Source organism: Scyliorhinus canicula, chromosome 16, assembly GCF_902713615.1.
Source record: "Scyliorhinus canicula chromosome 16, sScyCan1.1, whole genome shotgun sequence".
NCBI classification, from domain to species: domain Eukaryota; kingdom Metazoa; phylum Chordata; class Chondrichthyes; order Carcharhiniformes; family Scyliorhinidae; genus Scyliorhinus; species Scyliorhinus canicula.
This window is the reverse complement of record NC_052161.1, coordinates 22,866,577-22,885,467: the sequence shown is the minus strand read 5'-3', so window position 1 is coordinate 22,885,467 and position 18,891 is coordinate 22,866,577. Positions and strand designations below refer to the sequence as shown.

General features: G+C 48.2%; 1 protein-coding gene across 2 annotated transcripts in view; it reads right to left on the bottom strand.

The window, feature by feature from the left end:
* Positions 1-6,012: 6,012 nt before the first annotated feature.
* LOC119979719 (docking protein 1-like) overlaps positions 6,013-18,891 on the bottom strand; it is an 83,906-nt gene continuing 71,027 nt past the window's right edge. For both annotated transcript variants that reach the window (XM_038822289.1, XM_038822290.1), the window contains exons 4-5: positions 8,603-8,775; positions 6,013-7,638 (exon numbers count right to left, since the gene is read on the bottom strand). In XM_038822289.1, coding sequence (XP_038678217.1) covers positions 6,577-7,638; positions 8,603-8,775 — 1,235 coding nt within the window. In that variant the 3' untranslated portion in view covers positions 6,013-6,576. The remainder of the gene's footprint in view (positions 7,639-8,602; positions 8,776-18,891) is intronic.

The window sequence follows — 18,891 nt, the reverse complement described above, 5'->3', positions numbered from 1 at the left end:
CTCCCCAGAGTACTTTTTGAATTACATGAAGCAAAGCTGCACTTCCTCCATTATCGTATGTTTAAAGGAGGTCAGCCAGGACACAGCTTGCAGAATTCAGGAAGATCCAAAAAGTGAGAGAATTTGGAGGAATCAATGTCTGGGGTGGGAACTGATGTAAGCAGTCCCAATTTTGTCCAAACAAACTGCTTGTTTTAACCCCAAACTGAAGAATTGCAAATTGTGAGTAGGATAGTACAGAATGTCAAAGGGACATAGACAAGTTCATGAAAAGGATACAAGTGACCAATCAAGTTCAATGCAGTGAAGAGAGAGGTGATTTGGTAGCAAGAACATGGAGAGAACATATCAAATAAAGGGTACAACTCTGAAAGTGGTGGAGGTGCAGAGGGAGCTGGGAAATCATTGAAGCTGGCAGGAGAGGTTGAGAGCAGTTAATAAAGCGTACAGTTTCCCAGGCTTTATTAATAGGGACATAGAGTAAGAGGGGGCCAGTCGGCCGGACAGCTGGTTTGTGATGCAGAGTGACGGCAACAGCGCAGGCTGAATTCCCATATCGGTTGAGGTTATTCATGAAAGCCTCACCTTCTCAACCTTGCCCCTCACCTGAGGTGTGGTGACCCACAGGGTAAATTACCATCAGTCAGCCCTTCCTCTCAAAGGGGAAAGCAGCCTCGGGTCATCTGGGACTACGGCAACTTTTACTAGAGTAAAAGAGCAAGGCGGTTATGTTGTATTTGTATTAGTTATTAACTCAGCTTCAGTTGAGTATTGTGTGCAATTCTGGATGTCACGTTTTAGGGAGGATGTGAAGCATTAGAGAGGGTGGAGAAGAGGTTTGCGAGAATTATTCTAGGGATGAGGAACTTCAGTTATGAAGGTAGATCAGAGAAGTTTGGACTGTGTCCTTAGAGAAAAGAAGGTGAAGAAGAGATTTGATAGAGGAATTCAAAACCATGAGGGGTCTGGACAAAGTAAGTCGGCAGAAAATGTTCCCACTCGTGAAAGGATCAAGAATAAGGGTGCGCAGATATAAACTAGCAAAAGAAGCTACATTTTTACACAGCGAGTGGTTAGGGTTTGAAATGCATTGCCTGAGAGTGTGGTGGATGCTGGTTGATGAGACCATCAATTCACGCGACACGTGGTTAGAAGTGACAAGTGGTTTTAATCGTCTTACAACAGAGCCTGCCTCTGACAAAATGAACTCCAGATGAACTGGCAGGCAGGCTCTCAGCATCAACCTTTATACTTCCGGTTAGGGGGAGGGGCCGTGGATGGAGTCAAGGGTGGAGGTCAGTACAAACTCCTGTACACTCCCAGTGAATCTCCCCCTAGTGGCAGAGCAGCGCAATTGCTCGTGTGCCGAGCTTACAGAAACATAGTGCGACATGTGTAATACAGTGTGAATTACGCTACTGTGATTCACCACATTCACCCCCTGTAAAAAAATCAAGTCCGGCGGGGGTGGTGGCTTATAGATTGAGTCTGTCCGGTGGGCGAGTTGTCCACTGAGATCAGCGGAGCACCGGGGTTGCAGCCGCTTCTGGTGGCTGGATGAGCACCGTCGGTTGGGGTACGATGGCGGACTCCGGGGGCGATTCCGCCTGAGCTTCGTACCTGTCTGGTTCGACTGGGGGCGCTGGGAGCTAGCTGGCACGGGCATGCAAAAAAATGTAGCGAACTGGTAGATGCGGGGCGAGTTGGGTGGGATGTAGTGTGAGGGGTACCTCGGCGGTGGTAGTGGGGGGGTTGGATCCTGCAGGTGCTAAGTCCCGGAGGGATACAGTGTCCTGACGGCCGTCAGGGAACTCTACGAAGGCATACTGGGGGTTCGAATGTAGTAGGAGCACTTTCTCTACGAGTGGGTCAGTTTTGTGTGCCCTGACGTGTTTCCGGAGGAGTACGGCGCCCGGTGTCTTCAACCATGCCGGGAGCGAAACCCCGTGGTAGTGCCCCTGGAAAAACTAAAGAGCCGCTCGTGAGGGGTCTGGTTGGTAGCGGTACACAATAAGGACCTAATAGCGTGGAGCGCGTCGGGGAGGACTTCTTGCCAATGGGAGATTCTTGGACCGGAGGGTCAGTAGGACGGTCTTCCAGACCGTCGCATTCTCCCTCTCCACCTGCCCATTCCCCCTGAGGTTATAGCTGGTAGTCCTGCTCGAGGCGATGCCCTTGCCAAGCAGGTACTGACGCAGCTCGTCGCTCATAAGGGACGAACCCCAGTTGCTGTGTACATAGCTGGGTGAAGATACTATGCAGGGCCCTAATGACTGTGTGGGAGGTCATATCGGGGCACGGGATAGCAAAGGAAAAACGGGAGAACTCGTCTATGACGTTCAGGAAGTACACATTCCTGTTAGTCGAGGGGAGTGGCCCTTTGAAATCGATAGCGAGGCGTTCAAAGGGCCTAGAAGCCTTGACCAGGTGGGCCCTGTCTGGTCTATAGAAGTGCGGTTTGCACTCCGCGCTGATCGGGCAATCCCTGGTGACCGCTTTTACCTCCTCGGTGGAGAAAGGCAGGTTTCAGGCTCTGATGTAGTGGGCGAGCCGGGTGACCCCCGGGTGGCAGAGGTCATTGTGGATGGCTTTTAAGCGGTCGCTCTGTGCGCTGGCACACGTCCCGCGGGACAGGGCATCTGGGGGCTCGTTGATCTTCCCCGGTCGATACATAATATCGTATTTGTAGGTGGAGAGTCCAATCCTCCATCTCAGAATTTTGTCATTTTTAATTTTGCCCCTTTGTGTGTTGTCAAACATGAAGGCAACCGATCTTTGGTCGGTGATGAGAGTGAACCTTCTACCTGCAATGTAGTGCCTCCAGTGACGAATAACCTCCACAATGGCTTGTGCTCCCTTTTCGACTGAGGAGTGTCGAAGTTCTGAAGCGGAGAGGGTTCGGGAGAAAAATGCAACTGGTCTCCCTGTCTGATTTAGTGTGGCTGCAAGAGCGACCTCTGAGGCATCGCTCTCAACCTGGAAAGGGACGGATTCATCCACCGCCCGCATGGCAGCCTTGGTGATGTCCTCCTTGATGCAGTTGAAGGCCTGGTGAGCCTCAGCTGACAGGGGAAAAAGTGTGGCCTTAAAGAGTGGGCGGGCTTTGTCCGCATATTGAGGGACCCACTGGGCATAATACGAAAAGAATCCCAAGCACCGTTTGAGGGCCCTGGGACAATGAGGGAGGGGGAGTTCTAAGATATACGGTCTGAGTCGGGACCCAGGACTCCGTTTTCCACGACATAGCCGAGGATGGCTAGTCCGGTTGTGCGGAAAACGCATTTCTCCTTGTTTTATGTGAGGTTAAGCTTCTGGGCCGTCTGGAGAAATTGGTTGAGGTTGGCATCATGGTCCTGCTGGTCATAGCCGCAGATGGTGACGTTATCCAAGTACGGAAACGTGGCCCGAAGCCTGTACTGGTCCACCATTCGGTCCATTGCTTGTTGGAACACCAAAACCCCATTCGTGATGCCAAAGGGGACGCGGAGGAAGTGGAAGAGGCGGCCATCGGCCTCAAAACGCCGTGAAGTGGCGGTCCTCTGGGCGGATTGGGAGTTGGCGGTATGCAGACCTCGGATCCACCGTAGAAAAAATCCGATACTGGGCAATCTGATTCACCATGTCTGCAATCCTGGGGAGGGGGTTCGCGTCGAGGAGCGTAAACCGATTAATAGTCTGACTATAGTCTATGACCATGTGGAATTTTTTCCCGGTCTTGACGACCACCACCTGAGCTCTCCAGGGACTGTTACTGGCCTCTATGATCCCCTCACATAAAAGCCTCCGGACCTCGGATCGAATGAACACCCTGTCCTGCAGGCTGTACTGCCTGCTGCGAGTAGCTACGGGTTTACAGTCCGGAGTGAGGTTGGCAAAGAGAGGAGGGGGGGGGGAGATTCACAGCGTGGCTAGGCTGCAGATAGTGAGTGGAGGTAGGGGGTAGGGGTCCGCCGAAGCTGAGGGTGAGACTCTTGAGATTGCATTGAAAGTCGAGTCCCAATAAGAGTGGGGCGCAGAGTTCGGGCAGGACGTATAGTTGGAAATTAGAGTAGCTAGCGCCTTGGATTGTTAGAGTTGCGAGGGTGCGCCCTTGGATATGGACAGAGTGGGAACCCGAAGCGAGGGAGATAGTTTGCCGTGCAGGGAAAACGGGGAGCGAACAGCGTCTTACCAGATCTGGGTGTACGAAGCTCTCAGTCCTCCGGAGTCGAAAAGGCACGGTGTACTATACCCGTTGATTTGGACCGTTGTCATTGAGTTGTGGAGATGCTTTGGGCGCGATTGGTCCAGTGTGACTGCATTGAGTTGCGGGTAGTCGGCAGCTCGGTCGGCTGCGCTGGGATGGCCCCATGATGAGTGCCCGCTGAGGTCGCAGTCTTCATTCGTGTTTTCTGAGTGTGGAGAGGATGGGGCCCAAGATGGCCGCCCCCGTGGATTGCACGTGACGGGCGGCGAGAAAGATGGCATCCAAGATGGCGGCCCCCATGAGTCGCCCATGGTGGATCGCATGGTGGGGGTCGCCAAGATGGCAGCCCCCATGGATCACATGTGGCGGGTGGGGGCGGAGTAAGGGCATAGGCCGCTGCGTTTCAGGGTCTGCGGGCCTGCGAGTGTGGAAGGTGATTACTTTGTGCCGCTGGAGGTTTAGGGGCTGGGGCCTTCCTTGCCAGGCACACTCTGGCGTAGTGACCTTTTCGCCCGCAGCTGCTGCAGGTCACATTGCGGGCCTCGCAGTGCTGCTGCGGGTGCTGGGGCTGGCCACTAAAGTGGCAGGCTGGGGCAGCATGGTGGCTGGGTGGCCGCGCGGTGCAGGCCTGGGGGAGTCACTGGTCGGGGGCCCATGATGGGGTCGCGCAGTCGGCAGGAAACAATGTGAGGCTACGAAATGAGACCTCTATAGTTGTAGCGAGTTCAACAGTATCTTCTAAATTTAGGGCCCCCTTCTCCAGCAGTCGCTGGCGCATGTAATTCGATCTAAGGCCTGCAACAAAGACATCGCGGACAGCAAGTTCTCTATGTTCTGCAGCAGTTACAGCCTGATAATTACAGTCCCGGGATAATTCTTCTAGTGATTCTGTAGAGCGCTAGCGGTGAGTAGTAAAAACGTGGCGCGCGTAGACCTCATTGATAGGCCTCACGTACATTCTATCGAGTAGGGCCAGGGCCTCTGTATATGAGCCGGTACAGTTTAGCTGAGTAGATATACGATGGCTGACCCTCACATGCAGTAGACTGAGTTTCTGCTCCTTCGTCGTTTCTGTGGTGCTTGCTTCAGCCAGGTAGGCCTTAAAACATTGGAGCTAATGCAAAAAGATTTATTTCCCCTCTTCATCCTGCGGGTCGAGTTCCAGTCGATTAAGCTTGAGGGCTAATTCCATGGTCATTCCTTACTGTTTCTTAAGACGATTAAATTGATGAGACCATCAATTCATGCGACACATGGTTAGAAGTGAACAGTGGTTTTAATCGTCTTACAACAGAGCCTGCCTGTGACAAGATGAACTCCAGATGAACTGGCAGGCAGGCTCTCAGCATCAACCTTTATACTTCCGGTTAGGGGGAGGAGCCGTGGGTCGAGCCAAGGGTGGAGCCCAGTACAGACTCCCGTACACTCCCAGTGCATCTCCCCCTAGGGGCAGAGCAGTGCAACTGCTCGTGTGCTGAGCTTACAGAGACATAGTACAACATAGTGTGAATTACGCTACTGTGATTCACCACACTGGTTTAACTGAAACATTCATAGTTATCTGCTATCTGAAAAGAAATACTGTGCAGTGTTATGGTCAGAAGGTGAAGGATTGCTACTAGGTGAATTGCTCATTCGGAGAACTGATGCAGACATGGTGGGCCAAATGGCTTTCTTCCGTGCCATAACAATTCTGTGATGATTCTGTGATTGTACGCTGAGACTGTGTGGTAATTCCCCCCATAGTTTTGACAGCAGACATTTGTCTATTGCAATATTCCAATGCCAATGTACCATCAAAATGCAGTATGATAAGTTTGCCTGAGTTTTTTCATTCAACTATTCAGAGTTTTATTGGTCCCAAAATCACATATACAAGTAGTTACCCATTTAACAATAATTGTCATGGCAATTCTTGTTAAAATACAACTTCCACAAAATTATTGTCCCAGAAATATTATTAATGTCATTAATAATGGGAAAGGGTAATTGCTTGTGAGGTTTATAAAGGGTAAATCAGAACTTTTACTTTTCATTGGCATTTATTCAGATCTGATCATCTAGGTTTTGTTTTTGTGTCATCACTGAAAAATACAACAGTAAGACAAGTTTGAAAAAAAATATTTGATCAATTGATCATGAATAATCACAAATGATCCCTTTTCAACTGGCTTTTCTAAATTGCAAGGTTTCAGAGTGAAATACTCATTTGCTGACATATATATGTTACAAATACATAAATAGAACTTTTGAAAACTTAGAATATTTTCCAGAGCACTCATTAATTCATATTTACACAATAGATTTTTTCTGGTATTTTCTGGTATTTGTATAAACTCCCAGATGTATAATAAAAAATAGAAACTGCTTTCATTTTTTACAAATTATGATTAATTGCATGAATGCCTCTTGCGTATGATTGATTCCACATTGGCATAATCACTTTTTTGCATGCTTTCTCTTGGAGATGGCACTTTTTTAGGTGGTCTGGGAGGAGCACCTTTACTTGTCTGTTTTGGTACTGCATAGTCATCTGCAGAAGGATTGTATGGATATTCATAACCTAAGGAGTCATTCAGTCTGCCTTGCACTTTCCATGCTTCACTTAATTCTTTTGCTTCATCGTAAAGCAAAGAATCATCACTAATTTCATATATGTGCTCATTCTTCTTATGATTTGTTGTTTGATTAAACACATTTGTGCATTCTGGTTTATTAGATCCACTGTACACCGTGTCATAAAGGGATTCAGGATGTTGAGTCATTATAATAGAAGGAATGCTCTTTTTAACAGAATTATGTTCATTGTTAAATGAACCTATTTTGCTGGGAAACCTAAAAAAAGACTCATTGATTTTATGTGGTAGGGTATCCTCTCCACGAGCTGTAATACTGCTTTGCTGCCTTGGTATGGATTTAGTACTGTTTGGTGGTTCCAGAGGGAGTGTCAGATGACCCCCTCCTGGGCTTGTTTCTGAATATGGTGTAGTCCAATTCTCAGCTGTGCCTGCTGATAATTTAGAATTTACTTTATCGTGTGATGCAAATAGAGGAGATGATGGGAAACTGTACTGAAACCTCACTGGTGATTTACTTAGTGGAGTACTTGCCTGATGATCTGGAGGAGCATCATAACATAAATGATGCATGCCTTCAGAAACATCTGATATTAGAGATGATACTCTTTTGGCTAGTTGAGCTTTATGTTCAGCAGTATGCTCCTTATGAGACCGTGTGCTACCTGAATATTGCTTGCAAGTAACCGAGTTTTCAGAGAATAAACTGTAACTTTCTAAAGGATCAGAATTACAGCGCTCCTCTTCGTTATCGTCCTTTTGCATCTTTACAGCAGCATTTACAGACAGAAAAATCTGTTTTCCCTGCTTGGTTTCGAATTCAAACCTGCCTGGACCAGATTTGCATCTTCTTCCAGATTCAATTGAAAACATTCTCTGAAAAATGTAAATGGTAATGTAGTTAAAAATTGTTGTATAAACAATATAGCATTAATTCTGCAGTGCTATTCTGCTAACATGGTCTTCTGATCTCCACCAGCATCGTTCTCCACTGTGAATACGCTATTGCGGAATTATACCTTACATCTTATCCCCAATATCAACAAAATACACCTTTCAGTTTTCATAAACTCTGCCTTCCAGGGTGCAGGGTACATTTTCTGTGTGAGAATGGCAAGACCATTGGCTCAACGACTAAACCTTGATCCTCATAACAATTCTAATAATGTTCATTGAGCTCAAAGAGCAGTGGAAATTCTGGCTGCTGCTCGTGTCATTACAGCTCTCACTTAGGTGGTACAGGGATCTGGTTGGTGAGCACAGGAATTGGGCCCCAATTGATTTCTTTAATGTAGGGTTTAGTTCAACGCCCAAGTAAGTTCCTTTCCTTTTTGGTTGGGCCTAACAGGTAGCTTCTCCATCTACCACAATACCCATCTCCTTCAAAGACACCTATCATGCAAATGCAGCAGATGTAACACCTCGCCTTTTATTTCCTTTCTCTGCGCCATAAAAGGCACCAAACACTCCTTCCAGATGAAGCAGTGGTTTACCCAATACTTCTTTCTATTTACTCACTCTTTTTGCTTCTCATAATGTGACCTCCTCGACATTGGGAAGACCAGAAAAAAAAATCTGCTTTGTTTATTGGGATGAATGAGTTGGATTTGTGGAAATTTGACCAACACCAACGGTGGAAAACGATAGGACATTTTCCAGTTCTTAGTGACAATACTAATCTGGGATGGCATTATATTCAATGAATACTACTGAACAATCACATATGAGTGGCAGTCATAACATTCATTTGAGACAAGTACATAACAAAGCAGCATAATGGGCACACACTAAATCCTCTGTTTAGATATGAAATTAAAATTTTAAAATAAACGAAAGGTACCTTGTCACCACCAAATCTTCTTAGATACATATAAGGCCATTCATAAACTATTTGCTCCGTGATGATATTTTTCAAAATAAGTGCATCTTCTCCTGCCTTCAGAAGATACATTCCACTGAGTTCACATCTCTCTGAAGCATCTGTTCTTCTTATCAAGACTTTATACTCATTTACTGAAAATAAGGAAGTAAAATCAAGAGTGAAAAAAATGTAACATTGGTCATTGCCAGCCCGGTGTCGTAGTGGTATTATTGCTGGACTAATAATCCAGAGACCCAGGATCATGCTCTGGGGACCTGGGATCGAATCCCTCCATGCAGATGGTGAAATTTGAATTCAATAAAAATCTGAAGTATAAGTCTATAAAAGGTAACAATAAAACCATTGTCCATTGTTGTAAAAACCCATCTGGTTCATTGATGTCCTTTACTAATGATCTTTATTGTCACAAGAAGGCTTACATTAACACTGCGATGAAGTTACTGCACATTCTGGCGCCTGTTCGGATACACACGAGGGAGTCTTTCGGGACTTATGGGAGGAAGCCAGAGCACGTGGACACAGGGGGAACGTGCAGACTCCGCACAGACAGTGACCCAAACCGGATATTGAACCTGGGACCCCAGTGCTGTGAAGCAACAGTGCTAACCACTGTGCTGCAGTGCCACCCATAGGGGAAGGAAATCTATTCTCACCTGATCTGGTCTATATGTCACTTCAGATCCACAGCAATGTGGTTGACTCTTAAATGCCGTCAGGGGTGGGCAATAAATGCCGGCCCAGCCAGCTACGCCCACATCCGATGAACGCATTTTTAAAAATTTTAATGCTACTTCCCTGCTTTTTCTTGCATCCCCTTTTCTCCCCTCCTATCCTGAATGTAGTGCTTCATGTACAAACAGGGTAAATAGACTTTGAGGCCAAAAGGGAAACCCTCAACAGAGGAGGGAATTGTTTTCTCTTGCAGCTGCTCAAATAATGAACCTTGGCCAAACAAAATGCTTTCAAAGCATGCCAGGACTGTTGCAGTCATTGGACTGTACTAGTAGTTTCTACACTATGTCAACAAGGTGGAGGAGACAACACCGGGTGGCAACTGACAGAGCTCAAGAATGCAGGACACTCCCCTGCCAATACAACAAATAGCAAGGAATTTCCCTTTCCAAAACATGTCAAATCTCAGTTTTGTCACTGGGCCACACTGCCAACCATTATTCGAACCATGGAATAAGTTTTTTTTTTTTTTTTCTTTTTTTAAAAATTTTTTTTATTGGAATGTTTTGCAGAAAATATAACAAAAAGTATAGCAAAAAGCAGTAATATGCAACTAACAGCCCCATAACACCCACAATTCCCCCCATACCGTAACATCACATGTATCACATTCCCCCACCCCCCCCCCCCCCAAACAAGAGAACTTAACCATAAATTAAAATTAGATAAATCAAATTTAAATAAAATAAGCTAACATAATCAACGTCCCCCCCCCCCTCCCCCCCCGGGTTGCTGCTGCTACTGTCCCAGTACCCTATCGTTGAGCCAGAAAGTCGAGGAAAGGTTGCCACCGTTTAAAGAACCCTTGCACCGATCCTCTCAGGGCGAATTTAACCTTCTCAAGCTTAATGAAGCCCGCCATGTCATTGATCCAGGTCTCCACGCTTGGGGGCCTCGCATCCTTCCACTGTAGCAAAATCCTTCGCCGGGCTACTAGGGATGCAAAGGTCAGCACACCGGCCTCTTTCGCCTCCTGCACTCCCGGCTCTACCCCAACCCCAAAGATCGCGAGTCCCCATCCTGGCTTGACCCTGGATCCCACCACCCTTGACACCGTCCTCGCCACCCCCTTCCAGAACTCCTCCAATTCCGGGCATGCACAGAACATATGGGCATGGTTCGCTGGACTCCCCGAGCACCTGGCACACCTATCTTCACCCCCAAAGAACCTACTCATCCTCGTCCCAGTCATGTGGGCCCTATACAGCACCTTGAATTGGATGAGGCTAAGCCGCGCACACGAGGAGGAAGAATTTACCCTCTCCAGGGCATCAGCCCATGTCCCGTCTTCGATCTGTTCCCCCAGTTCCCCCTCCCACTTCGTTTTCAGCTCCTCTACTGACGCCTCTTCCTTCTCCTGCATAAGCTTGTAGATATCGGATATCTTCCCCTCCCCGACCCAGACCCCCGAGAGCACCCTGTCACTCACCCCCTTCGCGGGGAGCGCAGGGAATCCCTCCACCTGCCGTCTAGCAAATGCCTTTACCTGCAGATATCCAAACATGTTTCCTGGCGGGAGCCCAAATTTCTCTTCCAACTCCCCCAGACTCGCAAACCTTCCGTCGATAAACAGGTCCTTCAGCTGTCTAATGCCCGCTCTATACCATCCCCAAAATCCCCCATCCATGTTCCCCGGGACGAACCTATGGTTCCCTCTTAACGGAAGAACCATGGAATAAGTTGATGATAACTATTGCTCCATCTCTCCCGACCACACACATCCACTCGGTGTAAAAAGTTCCATTATCTACAGCCACATAAGATAGCCTACAATTTCCTACTGAAGATAATTACACAATATAAATGTCTGTGTGTGTCAAGATAGTTTCAACGTATTAGGATGGCCAACAGCCAACTTAGGTTATTGTAATATTTTCATGCTCTTAGTCTTTCTGTTGCGGGTCATGAGTGAACCATGGTAGGATTTGTATATAATCACAGGTTCGGAATCTTTACAGTGCAGGAGGCGATTCAGTCCATTGAGTCTGCACTGGCCAACTCTCTGAAAGCATTCTATCCAATCCTACTCCCCTGCTTTATCCCCGTAACCGTGCAAATCTTTTCAGATAGCTATCCCTTTTGAATACCTCGACTGAACCTGCATCGACCATTCATTCAGGAAGTTCACTGCAGACTCCAACCACACTCAGCATGAAAAAGGTTTTCCTCACATCACTTACTCTTTGTGCCAATTATGTTGAAGCTGTGACACAGAGCTTGACCTAGCGGCCCCATAAGCTGCGGGCACAAGTCCGATAATGGCCGCTAAATCTCGCGAGTGGCCATAAATGGGATTTGCGGCAGCAAGATCTCAGTTTCATATTGTCCCCGCCCCTCACCACTGACAGAGTCAGGTTCATGCACAAAGAGGTGGCATGTGGCACAGTGGTTAGCACTGGGACTGCAGCGCTGAGGACCTGGGTTCAAATCCCGGCTCTGGGTCACTGTCTGTGTGGAGTTTACACATTCTCCCCGTGTCTGTGTAGGTTTCACCCTAAAACCCAAAGATGTACTGGTTAGGTGGATTGGCCATGCTAAATTTCCCCTTAATTGGAAAATAAAAGCAATAAATAAATAATTGGCTACTCTAAATTTATCAAAAAAAGGTTCATGCACAGAAAGGGTGTGAAATTGTCCTCAATGAATTTTAATAAATTAACATATACTTACTGCTTTGATGCCATAAAATCTGCCCAGGCCTTATCACCCCCATCCGCCTAGCATGACATCACGCCAGTGCGAATCACCACTGGTTTTCAAAAATAAAAACATGTCGTGATGACCAAGAACAGTAAGGTATATCCCCCAGGTGGTGTGGGACATGGCCCATACCCTGGTTCTTCTCCCTGGTACCTTCCCCTGGCAATGTCAGGAGGTGCTACTCTGGGTAGAATCACTGGTGGGACCTTATGTGTAGGGTGCAATGCTCGTACGGTGCAGCGGGTGGTGCCTGGGGGTGGCCCAGTGCCTATGAAGGGGACGGCGACCCAATTCTTGCGCGGGAGTGGGGGCTGCTCAGGCTGTGCCAGCCTGGGACCAATGAAGGGGGGTGGGGGCAGTGCCACTGAAGAGGAGGGAGTCGTGCACCAATGCATGTGAGGGGGTGGTGATTCTGATGGCAGGGGCTGTATGCCTCACTGTTTACAAGGTGGGGTGTGCCCTGATCTTAGCATTGTGCTGGGGGGGTAGATGCCCTGATTCTTCAGGGGGGGCCCAATGTCCATTGGGAGGAGCTTAAATTTAACCCCTTTAAAAATGGTGTCCTCGATTTCAGAAGCCCCGCTTTGTTCGCATGCTTAGGCTGTATCTGGCTGTGTGATCCTCACCACCACTTTGCACAGAATGCTGCCGAATTAGGCAAGAAAAGTCGTCTGTGTAGACGACGGGTTTCAGAAAGCTTTATCGTCTGATCCAAGCTTCTGATGTATTCTTCAGTGGGAAGTTTTGTGCCATTTACTCTGTCAATGCCCCTCAGAATCTTGAATTAGTCCATCAAGTATCCTCTCAGCCTTTCCTCTCCAAGGAAAACAGTCCTGACCTCTCCAATCTATCCTCATAGCTACAGTTCTTTATCCCTGGAATAATTCTTGTGAATCTCCTCTCTATTCATTATACATATATTTATATGTATTATTTTCCAAAATAAACTTAGAGTGCCCAATTCATGTCTTCCAATTAAGGGGCAATTTAGCGTGGCCAGTCGGCCTAACCTGCACATCTTTGTGTTGTGGGGCGAAACCCACGCAGACATGGGGGGAATGTGGAAACTTCGCACGGACAGTGGCCCAGAGTCGGGATCGGACCTGGGACCTCCGTGGCGTGAGATTAATCACTGCGCCACCGTGCTGGCCTCAAATATATATATAGGTATAATATATATACAGAGAGAATGCATATATATACAGAAACACTCTGCTCCTGCCATTTACCCTAAATCCTTTACCCCTTAAATGGAGCATGAGAAGCAAAACTGCAGATTTCCAGAAAGCAAGCACAATGCCTCAGTAACATAACCCACTAATTGTATTTCTGGTTACTGGGAAGATTGCAGTGTTGATTTCTATGTTTTTATAACAACTTTGTATTTGTTGAAACTGGTCTCTATCATGTAAATCAATTGCTATAAACAGCTCCATTACCTTCAGAAAGTTATTTATATACCAAAGAAATATTGACGTTTTATATTGTCACAACTGCAATGCACTAAAAATGTTGTCACAGAAAAGAAAACTGCTGGATATAAAAGTGTCCAGGAGTAAACCAGCCACAAATCAGCCTGTTGGGTATAAAACCAGCTGAACACACACCCTAAGTCAACACGTGTAAGGGAGGTTAGCTCCAGGGCTATCCGTTTTTCGGGCGGGGACGGGATTCCCGTCAGGCCGGTTGGGGGCCGTTGGCAGGGCCAATTCTTCGGGCCCCGATGGCCGAGCGGCCGTCCATTTTTGGCCAGTTCCACCGTCGTGGATTACTCAGGTCCCACACAGCGGGACCTGGCAGATGAGTATGCATGGGCGGTCCTTGGGGAGGCGTGGGGGGATCCTACCTGGGGGGGGGGGGGGGGGGGACCCCCACAGTGGCCTGGCCCGCGATCGGGGCCACCGATCTACGGGCGGGCTTGTTCTGTGGGGGCACTTCTTCCTTCCGTGTCGGGCCCCTGCCATATTGCCCAGGGGCCCGGCGTAAAGAGGAGAAACCCCCCCCCCCCTGCGCATGCGCGAAAATAAGCCGGCGGTTCCGCACATACGCAAACTCACGCTGTCCCTTCGGTGCTGGCTGGAGCGGCGCCAACCCCTCCAGCGTCCACCTAGCCCCCTAAACTCACCTTGGGGGGGCCATTGACGCCAGAGTCGTTGGCGCAGGTTTTCCCGCCGGCGTGGGGACTTAGTCCCCAGAAGGCAGAATCCCGGCCCACGTCCCATGGCCAACGTAAAAATGGTGGAGTTTTACTCCCGAAATTCCTGGAAAAAAGTTGAACGAATTCAAAAAAAAGCAAATTACTGCGGATGCTGGAATCTGAAACCAAAAAGAAAATGCTGGAAAATCTCAGCAGGTCTTGCAGCTTTTGTAGGGAGACAAAAGAGCTAACGTTTCGAGTCCAGATGACCTTTAACGGGGGCCGGATTTCGAATAACGAGTCAGAATACAGGAGGGAGATTGAGAACCTCGTGGAGTGGTGCAGCGTCAACAATCTATCCCTCAATGCCAGCAAAACTAAAGAGCTGGCCATTGACTTCAGAAAGCAAAGTACTGTTCACACCCCTGTCAGCATCAACAGGGCCAAAGTGGAGATGGTTAGCAGTTTCAGATTCCTAGGGGTACACATCTCCAAAGATCTGTCCTGGTCCACCCACGTCGGCGCTACCACCAAGAAAGCACAACAGTGCTGTTCCTCCACATAGCTGTACTTCCACAATTATTCCCCCCACCTTCCCAACCCCCGAACTCTCTCTGCCACCCAAATTGAAATATTAGGAACTGATGTCATTAAACTCTTAAAATAATTGAAGTTGGTAAAAATGGGGTCTTTTTAAAAAGTCTCTTAAATGATGAATATATTTAGCGTTGACATTGAAATATGGGCCGGGATTCTCCGCTATCCAGCAGGGCGGGCTGTACCGGTGCCGAGGAGTGGCGTGAACCACTCCGGCGTCGGGCCGCCCGGAAGGTGCGGAATCCTACACACCTTCAGGGACTAGGCAGATGCCGACTGGGTTGGCGCATGCGCGGGAGTGCCAGCGTGTTCTGGCGTGATCCCAGCGCATGTGCAGGGGGGTTCTTCTCCGTGCCGACCATCGCGAATCGTTACAGCGGCCAGCGCGGAGGGAAAGAGTGCCCCCATGGCACAGGCCCGCCCGCAGATCGGTGGACCCCGATCGCGGGCCAGGCCACCGTGGGGGCCCACCCCGGGGCCAGATTCCCCCCCCCCCCCCCCACCTCCCTCTCACCCGAGGACTCCGCAGTCAGCCCACAGACCCAGGTCCCACCGGGAAGGAGCATGTCTGATTTACGCCGGCGGGACTGGCCAAAAACGGGCGGCCACTCGGCCCATCGCGGAGCGGAGAATCGCCGAGGGGGCCACTTACAACGGCGCACGACCGGCGTGACGCGATTCCTGCTCTCGCCGAAAAACTAGCGCCAGAGAATCCGGCAGCCGGCGTCGGGGTGGCAGGGTGGGTTTCACGCCGCCCCCCGGCGATGCTCCGGCCCGGCGGAGGGTCAGAGAATCCCGCCCATAAATTCAGACACATTTTCTATTCACAAATAAACATCAAATAATATCGCGTTCCAACAAAGTTGAAAAAAATCATTCATTTATCATAGACAGCATGTCGAGCAATATAATTAGATAAACCAGAATATTACAATATTCAAATTCACAGTGGAAAAAAAAGCCTCAAATCCTTCCACTTCTGATTGTAATCTAAAACTGTTTCAAGCACAAAGCTTTTGCAATCTTTCATGGAAATTAGCAACTCACACTATTTTGTTCTATTTTAAAGTTGCATTTATTCTTATACATATGTACTGTTTCTTTCAAGACCTCTTCCTTCCTCTAGCTTTAGACACTTGATGTTATTTTCCATTGAGGTGAATGCATCAGTGACAAATACATGTACAACATTCTTGCTGCTAAATGACGTTGTACGATATCCCATCGTAATTATAAAAGCTTATAATTAACTTAAATCGTATTTTTTATTTATTTTATTTCTGCTATATATTTTATAAACTCCAAATACAGAAATTAAAAGGGCTATAGCCACATCACGTAAATTTCAAATAACAGTCTAAAATGAATTGATGTTTAACTAAATAAATAAGTGGATGTATAAACCCAAGAGTGGTTACAGCACAAAAAGGAGGATCCTTGGCCCCATCCTGACTGTGCTGTGAATGAAGGAGCAATTCACCTTGTGCCACTCCCTGCCTTTTCCCTGTGGACTTGCAAATTTTTCCTTTTCAAATAATGATCCAATTCCCTTTTGAAAGTCTCAACTGACCTCGCTTCTATCACACTCAGGCAATGCATTCCTCGTCCTAATCACTCGCCGTGTGAAAAATGTTTTTCCTCACAGTATTATAAATATTGTAACAATCTGAACACTTTGCAGCCAATGATAAACTTTTAAAGCATGGTCAATGTTGGAATGTAGGAAACACAGCAGTCAACAGCTAAATTGTGGACGGTAAGGCCCCAGAAACAATAACACAATATTTCTTCATGACGTTTGTTGAGGTAGAAATATTGACCTGGACACTGAGGAAAAATCTCTTCCTCTTCTTTGAAATAGTGTCATAGTCTTTTACATCACTTGACAGGGCAGATGAGGTATTGATTTAATAGCTCACCTAAAAGACTGCACCACCAGGATGCCCTCAATACTGATGTGGACCGTCAGCTAATATTTTATGCTCATATTTCTGGAGTGGAACCTGAGGTCATAACCTTCTGACTCAGAGGCAAGATTGCTATCATTGAGCTACAACTGTGGCAATTAAAGTCTTTGAGAAAACTGTCTTTTGGCAAATTGATCATGATGCTCAGATCAAACTTTTTTTATCTTTGGTAGCCAACAAGCTTACAAAATAGCGTTAAGAACAAGTGCTGGATTCTCCTCCATGATCCTCCCTAGATTGTGCCAGTTACTGCAGAAAATGATGGAAACTTGTCTCATGTGACTTACCCTCATATCTGTGCCCTGCCCGCAAGTTTCCACCTGCCACAACTGTTGGCTGCCCTCTCTCCACCCATCACCTATAAATGCGTCAATGCCTTCAGGGAGCTGGGGTCTGACAAGTCACCCAATTTCCCTCCCTACAGATCCTGGTGCCTTCACATTGCAGCATGGGGGGAGAGGACTTAGCAGTAGTCTCCTCTCCCTCTCGACACATCTCAGTCATTATGAGCCAAGTTCCTGGTTGAAAATAGAGATTATTCATTTCCAGAATTTTATCTCTGAGTTCTGCAGGACAGTCTTACTGCAGCATTTTTAAAAACATATTTTTTTTCATTTTTCAGTGGATTAGTGTCACATTCAAGCATCAATTGTGCATTACGAATCACCTTTGTGAAGGTGGTGGTGAATCACCTTCTTAAATTACTGTTCGTATGGTGATGGTACTGCTAGATAGGGAGGTCCAACATTTTGTATTTTTTTTTAGAAATAATTTTTATTGAAATTTTTACAAAATACAAAATATAAACATCTCAACTTTGTTAACATACAACCGCGGTAACCCCCCATGAACAGTACCCCCCAGCTTCAAGAGCAACTTCAAACCAAAAGGAAAGAACAAAAACAAAGAAAAGAAAGAAGAGAAAAACAAAAGAGAAAAACAGAAGAGAGAGAGATAGCATCCTCCACAAACCCATGTGCACAGTTCTCCCTCCCCCCAATCCTTACCCCCCCCCCCCCCCACCCCCCACCCCCCCCCCCCCCAGGCCGCTGCTGCTGTCGGCCTGTTTCCCTACCGTTCCGCCAGGAAGTCCAGAAAGGGCTGCCACCGCCTGAAAAACCCTCGTACTGATCCCCTCAGGGCAAATTTCACCCTCTCCAATTTAATGAACCCCGCCATATCCGAGATCCAGGCCTCCACGCCTGGGGGCCTCGCATCCTTTCATTGGAGCAAGATCCTCCGCCGGGCTACTAGGGATGCAAAGGCCAGAACACCAGCCTCTATCGCCTCCTGCACTCCCGGCTCCACTGCAACCCCAAAAATTGCGAGTCCCCAGCCTGGCTCAACCCTGGATCCCACCACCCTCGACACCGTCTTTGCTACCCCCTCCCAAAACTCCCCCAACGCTGGGCATGCCCAAAACATATGGGCGTGGTTCGCCGGGCTCCCCGAACACCTAGCACACCTGTCCTCGCCCCCGAAAAACCTGCTCATCCTCGACCCAGTCATGTGGGCCCAATGCAGCACCTTGAACTGTATGAGGCTAAGCCTCGCACAGGAAGAGGAGGAATTTACTCTCTCCAGGGCATCCACCCACGTCCCCTCCTCAATCTCCTCCCCCAGCTCCTCTTCCCACTTCCCCTTCAGTTCCTCCACCGAGGCCTCGTCTACCTCCTGCATTACCCGGTATATGTCCGAGATCCTCCCTCCTCCAACCCACATGCCCGAGAGCACCCTATCCCGCACCCCTCGTGAGGGCAGCAAGGGGAACCCCTCCACCTGCTGCCTGGCAAACGCCCTCACCTGGATGTACCTAAACCTGCTCCCCGGGGGGAGCCCAAACTTCCCCTCCAACTCCCCCAAGCTCGCGAACCTCCCCTCCACAAACAGGTCCCTCAACCTCCTAACCCCTGCCCTGTGCCAGCTCAGAAATGCGCCATCAATACTCCCTGAGACAAACCGATGGTTCCCCCGTATCGGGGCCTCCATCGAGCCCCCCATATCACCCCTGTGCCGTCTCCATTGCCCCCAAATTTTGAGGGTAGCCGCCACCACCGGGCTCGTGGTATACCTCGTTGGAGGGAGCGGCAACGGCGCCGTTACTAGCGCTTCCA